Source organism: Syngnathus scovelli, chromosome 1 (genome assembly GCF_024217435.2).
Source record: "Syngnathus scovelli strain Florida chromosome 1, RoL_Ssco_1.2, whole genome shotgun sequence".
Classification (NCBI taxonomy): domain Eukaryota; kingdom Metazoa; phylum Chordata; class Actinopteri; order Syngnathiformes; family Syngnathidae; genus Syngnathus; species Syngnathus scovelli.
In genome coordinates this window covers 9018758-9025606 of record NC_090847.1, presented here as the reverse complement: position 1 = coordinate 9025606, position 6849 = coordinate 9018758, and the positions used below count along the sequence as shown (strand labels likewise).

General features: G+C 40.4%; 1 protein-coding gene across 2 annotated transcripts; it reads right to left on the bottom strand.

Annotated features, from left to right (window-relative positions):
- Positions 1-205: 205 nt before the first annotated feature.
- Positions 206-4293, bottom strand: hs3st1 (heparan sulfate (glucosamine) 3-O-sulfotransferase 1). Of its 2 annotated transcripts, none has more exons than XM_049736644.1 (2): positions 4171-4293; positions 206-3016 (listed from the first exon to the last, which is right to left on the bottom strand). In XM_049736644.1, the coding sequence occupies exon 2, from the start codon at positions 2894-2896 to the stop codon at positions 1979-1981; it is 918 nt and encodes a 305-aa protein (XP_049592601.1). In that variant the 5' UTR covers positions 2897-3016; positions 4171-4293; the 3' UTR covers positions 206-1978. The 2 variants fall into 2 exon arrangements, with proteins under 2 accessions (XP_049592601.1, XP_049592593.1); XM_049736636.1 differs by having other exon boundaries at positions 4069-4272.
- Between the last annotated feature and the right edge of the window lie 2556 nt (positions 4294-6849).

The following is a 6849-nucleotide window of genomic DNA, read 5'->3' as shown; positions in this document are numbered from 1 at the left end:
CCTCTGTAGGTGCTGCTGTTTTGGTTATCATCAGAGTTCAAATGGGCTCAGCGGTTAACTTTTTAATGTCCATGGGTCATCAATCAAGGAAATCACAGTCACTACCTGTGTTCTCCCTCACTGTGAAAAAGGCGCTACTTATTTGACAATGCACCCAAAGACTAATTGAGGATTTAGCACAAAAGTAAGACAGGGAAAGACATGCTGAAAATAATATAGCTCTTTAATGTAGTATTAAATATTCATTTTAGAAAAGTATTTACAGGCAACATCACCAGAAATTAGTAGGAAATCACACAAAATGTTAAGCACTCGATTAGGATCAAACTAGACTGTTTTTGTAGCAACATAAATGTAAGCAGCGCCACTCACTTCATAAAAATAGTCACAGAACATTCCACAGACATGGCAGATTCACAGGGCCGAACACCTTGGATGCACAATAACATATTTATTTAGATTTTTTTTTTTTTAATCCCATATCCTCTAAAATGAAGTACTCGTTCCTTTCCCACCTTCATTATTTTGTAGGGCGTGTGAAAAGCAGAACTCTAAAACAATAGTATCATTTCATAGGCGTAGAGGCTGCTGAAAAGGCTGAGAAACACTTTGCTATGAAACCTGTTTTTACACCAAAATTATTTAATTTACCCATATCTTATAATTAATAGATCATTAATTTTATAACATAAACAATGAAGATTTATATGGCAGCTCTCTACTAAATACAACACATGCTTTCCTGCTTAAAATCCTACTAAAATCGCACCAGAACACACTCTTACGGTACACCGTCCTAATCGGCAAATAAGTGCACAGTTATTAAATTAAATCTGGACACAATTATATTGAAATCAGATTAAATTTCATTAAACAGAGATTTTAAAAATAAATTTGTTGTCGCAGGATGCAAACAATGTGGTCCTTTTCCAGAAGTGACTGAATGAAACCAATGCAGTAGCACAATGTCCTTTCAGTTGGGTTACTTCAGTTCCGAAATATGTAGCTGTGCTTGATAATATGGCAACACAATGGATGTAGATGCCTAAAAAGACTATATACGTATAAACTACCCACAAAAGGTTTGGGGTGTCATTTTTTTTTTATTACATGTGAGGATGAACCTAAAATGCACTGTAACAAACTTAATTTGTCTGAATTTTGTCCCTTTTTTCAATGTTGTAGTTCTTTTTTGCATCTTATTGCAACTGATGACACTATGATAATCTAAAGTCAGTGGGTACGCCCCTGTGAGCACTTCCTCTATAGGCCTTACAACAGTAATGACCAGTCACACAATTTTATGTCATTTGGATGTCATAACATCAAAATGTGAACAGCATGATGGAAAAGAATTTTCAATACCAATTCAAAATGAACAAGGAACTGTATTGATCCATTCATGGGTCAAGCACCTGTTGCGAATTTTGCCATCCATTTAAACTCTGATTGCACAAATTAAGATTAAATACCAGCATTGTAAAAGCTTGTTGTGGAAATGTATCGTGATTGCCATGACTCAATTTTTCAAGAACTACTTTTACCGTGCTTTGGCAGAAGTTCTACGTCTTCTGAATGGAAGAATGGTAGTCATGGAGACTAGGATACATTTTCACAGCAAAGATTTACAATGCAAAAAAGGTGCATTAGCCCGCCAAGATTGTATCTTGTTAAAGGTAATCAATTTTAAATTGGAAAAAAAAACTTTAACATAGTCATGAGGTAGACGTTTCTTCATCCCCGTGTGCTGCCGGAGGCGGAGTGTGGTCTGCTCACATTAATTTCTGCTATAATCATTTTTTGACTGGTTCGACTTAGAAAATCAACTAAATAAAAAAAAAAAAAAAACATTAGAGAAGTAAACAGGGAACATTGCATTATAGGTTCATCCTGAAATTTTAAATGAAAAGTCTACCTTGTGTCAAAATAGATTTAGCAATGTGTCCATCTACTCTGTTAGCACCGAAAGAGAAGGCTTTCACTTCCAGTTGAACGTTCGGCCCACCAGCTCAAAGAATTTCCGGTTGGGCTGGTGAAAGAACTGGTAGAGTTTTTGCAAGATGGCGGTAGCCACGCGAGGGTGCGCCCTGCCCTTGGAGTCGTGCAGGCAGCGCTCCCGTCCGTGCTCTCGCAAGCAGTAGAATCCCTTGGTCTTGTTAAAGTAGAAGTTGGAGGTGTTGATCTGCGGCTCCAGTCTTAAGAAACGCTCTACCTTTTTCATCTCGGGAAGGGGGTCTCGGATGAGCTGGTCGCCATCCACCAGATGGATGCTCTCCAGCGGAAAGTACCGCAGCCAATTCTGCATGTGCACGTAGTACAGGCTGCGATTGAGCGCCTTGTAGCCCAGGTTGACCTCGCCATCCTTCATTAGCACCGACTCGATGGGCTGGTAGCGTTTGTGCTTCTGGAGGCGGTTGTAGAAGACTTGCGTGTAGTCCGACAGCACACGCTCCGTGGGGTCTCTGAGGATCAGCAGCAGCTTGGCGTCCGGGTCCATTTGATGGATCCGCTTGGGGACTTTGGCGGATGTGAAGTACGCCGGCGTCTTTTCCACGGTGATCTGATTAGGGTAGGCGAAGGGCATCTGGCTGCGGTACCAAGGCAAGCCCTTCTGGAAGTGGCTCTCCCAGTCAAAGAAATGCACCTCGTTCTGAGCCGCAGCGACAGAGTGGTGCAGGCTAAGCATCTCGATGAGTGCCCGCGTCCCGCCTTTCCTTACGCCGATGATGAGGACCCGCGGCAGCTGCTGCACCGTCTCGTTGGGATGGCTCACGGTGCCGTTGTCGCCCGGGGAAGGAGAGATGGGCGGCCCCTCTGTGTCGGTCAGTGGCCCGGAGGAGGGGACGGTTGGGGACTGCATGGCGAAGAGCAGCAGCCCAAGGAGCAGAGCGGCCATGAGCGAGGTCCTGACCCTGGAGGATTTCAGCCTGGCGAGAGCGAAAACACTGGATCCCACATTGAAAGCTGACTAGGGACAATGGGAGCACTGAAGAGCAAAAAAGGCTTGGCCTCTTCTCTGCAAGGAAGAAAATATATGAAGTCACGTGTAAATTACTTCATTTACATGGTGAAACGTGAAACCTACAGCCCGTGCGCCATACGTTGTAATAATATTAGTAATACTCAGATCAAATTTATGTTGACGCTTCACAATGGATTCATTATTCACGTACTCACATGTTCACACTCTGGTGGTGGTAAACTACATTGTGTAATCACAGCTGCCCTGGGGCAAAAGCATGGCTGCCAGTATGCCACCAAAATACCACACAAAAATCACACCCAGCCGTACACCAGTGTGAGTGACACTGCAGTGAAAGTGGGTGAATAGTCTTGCCCAAGGACACGACGACATATGACTCGGACAGAATGGGATTCGAACAGCTGACCCTTCGTCACTGGACGACCCGTTTTATTGTACCTAGTTTAAAAAACACATGCAAGGCCAGTCTAACTGTTAAAAATAGTTAAGCCATTTAAGCCACCATTTCAGCTTTTTATCCATCTATGTATCTATCCATCCCCACTAAGAGCCAGCCTTTAGTAATCATAATAATAATAATAATAATAATAATAATAATAATAATAATAATAATAATAATAATAATAATCTGGTGGGTGGGAATGTTTTTACATTATATATAGTACATACATAAATATACATAACATGATCATTCTAATATGTGCATACATATGAACATATATGAATTTTCTATATAAATTAATTTAACATAAATTAACACATTTTAGGGTGAAAAGATGGCGAAATAAATACAACTAATGATGCAAGACCCTTAAATGTGTAAAGGTGGTGTACTTGCCCACCTCCTGTAAAACTAAAGGTACTAATTGTAAAAACTAAATATATAGTGTGAAAAAAGCGTCTCAAGGGTCTGAATATCTATTCAAGAAAAAAGTCTGAAAAAAGTGACTAACAATATGACTGTCACCATCTGGAATCTATTGGCACGCAGAACTTCATGCACAGTAATAGTAGTGAAAAACATGCATTTGAAGAGAACAGTCAGGAAAACGCGTTCACGAGTTCATTCAGTAATTTTTTCCTACCTCCTGAGTCTACAAAAGTCCACGGGAGCGTTATGTGATCTTCTGCGGCATCTCTCTTGCTACGCTCCGCTTGTTTACGCGCTCACGCCGAACAGAGCTTACCTCCGCGGGGGAGATGGAGCCAGCATCGACTGCAGCGGTTAGCTTCTTCCAGTGGAGTGTCAGCACCCTGACTGACTGCTCCTCCTCTGCTCCCATATGAGGCTTTTCTCAGTGTTTTTTTCTTTCTAGATGTACGCCCACATGGAAGCCGTGCTACCTTTTGATTCATAATGACGTCACTGCGAGCATCGCTTGCATGTGGGGCAGGTGACATACAGCATTCAGTTTGAATGTCACTTAAATATCGTCATTTACTAATTTGGTTAAAAAAAAATCTTGTACTGGGTTTCTACATAGTGAGATTGTGGTTTACACATCAGCATCGCAGTAAAAAGAGGGTTCAAATCCCAGCTCAGCCCTTCTGTGAGGATTTTGCATGTTTTCCCTGTGCTTGCGTGGGTTTTCCTGGATTTTATATTCCCAAAACATACATGTTTGCCTCCATAAATCCTCTTATTAGTTTTTAGGGATGAGTGTGCATGTGAATGTTTATGTGCTTTTGACTGACTGACTGACTGGTGACCTTTTCAGGGTGGGTATGAGGTGGACTCCAGACCGGGTCATAATAGTTTTGGATATAGTAATTTAACGTTTGATTAATACCATTTTTAAAATTAATTATTTATCTGTAGAAAATGTTTTTTGTTTTGTTTTGGGGAAATGTTTTGGTTTAGTTTTTAGTAGTTTTATGGAGCATATGTCAAAATAAGGTTGCTAAGAATTGTGGTAGAAAATAAACTACAATTCTGGAACAACTGACTATCCCTCTTCTGTGTATCTTCAGAGCAGAGAAATGAATACATTTAAAATAAACCGGGAAAGATTATGTATGATATTCATTGGCAAAAATGAAATCGTATGACATTTTCCATTTAATAGTTCATTTTTGTTAGTTTCATGAGTGTATAGCTGTTGTATCAGTTAGTTTTCCTTTCTTTATAAAGATTTTGTTTTAATTTATCTCGCTAAGCAAAATGTTTTTCCAATTTTAGGTTCAGTTAAAGTATTTTGTTAGTTTTTGTTAACTATAACAATTTTGGCTCCAGCTCACTAGTGACCCTAATGAGAACAACAGTTATATATTATTGAATGTTATCCTAAATATGCATTTGTACAAATACAGAATCTTACCCGCAATAGGCACTTGTTACTTTCTGAAGTTGATCAGGGCTATATTATTTAGTATTGCAAATATTGACAAAGATGTTTGAGGACATTCAAACACAGGGACTTAAAGGCTTTGAAGAATGAATATGAATACATGCACACAAGGACAGAAAATGGATGCGATTCCTACCCTGTGGGCAATCATCCATATTAAATATACTTTCTGGGAAGCTGTAGGAGATTGAATTCATCTTTCAGCATGCTTCAATAGGTGCTGCTGTTTTTGATAGTAACAGAGTTTAAATGATAGCAGCAGTTCAATGTCTGTATGGAGTGTATGAACTGAGAAAACTACTTCCTCTTATTTATCATAACATGAATAATGCACTGCTTTTGCATAGCGGTCAGTCAGTGTTCATTGGCATCGTAGCGCATTTAAAAATAACGTAAATACTCTCAGTTGTACAATGAAACTCCATTGTTGTAGCGATGACATCTTGTGTGATGTTTTGGCCATCATCCCCAAGCCAGGAGTGAATTTGGCTTGTTGTTATTCAGTCATATGTCATCACTTTGTTTACACTTTACTAGCACAAAGGGAGATCTCTCTGGACATTTGCCTTGAGAAGTACACGCACTATGACCTTTGTGTTCTTCTGTTTGTATTTGTTGAAGTGTGCGACCCTGCAGCAAACACGCTAGTTTATTTTCTGCTCAGACACACACACTCCCGGAGTGCTCATGCAGTATTTGGGCGGAGTGAATGTTCTTGCAATGTTGAGCATCTTTTTCTGTTTGTTCATTCTTTTAATGGCTAAATGAGAAGGTCAGGTTTGAAAATTTTCACATAGAGGTGTACTCGAATTTATGATGATGACAGATTAATGATGATGACAGACAGCCATATTGCGATTATTGTCACTGTTTCCCATGGGAAAATCTGAAGAAAGAGCAATTATGATGATGTCATGGGTTTTGAGAAAGCTGTCAAACCAGCTGCACGCAAGCATTTGCAGTGCAACTGACAAACCCGTTTCTTCACTGATAAACACTGGCTTTTTTTTTTCGTGCAAGTTTGATGACAGATGACATTTTTATTGTGTGAAATGAGAAGGCGGGGATTTCATCATCATTTTCATTATTACCTTCATCAGCCGTTATCATTATTGCCATCCTCTCCCGCCTGCCAGGAGTCACAGGAATGCATTAGTGGTGCGCTCCATAGGAAGTAAGCAAGAGTCTTCTGAACAAATCACGACAGGGCCATGAATGCCCAGGGGAGCCGGGAATAGACGTTGATGCATGCTGGGGCCAAGGTACGCAGGCACTGCATTGATCTGAAGAAGTATTCAAACGCTTGAACCTTTCACATTTTGAGATTTTATGTGACTGATCAACACAACATAGCACATAATTATGAAGTGGAATGCTAGGGAAGCGTGGCACTGCCAATGTGGAGTCAAACACTTTGGACTGGCAAATACGTTTGTTTGACTGTATTTACAAATTGTACTTGCAAATACGCTCGTGGAGCTAAATGCTGAAAATGTCCTGAATCGCCTTCCAAAGCTG

Coding starts and splice junctions, on each gene's coding strand:
- hs3st1 (XM_049736644.1), bottom strand. CDS start 2,896: ATGGCCGCTCTGCTCCTTGGGCTGCTGCTCTTCGCCATGCAGTCCCCA.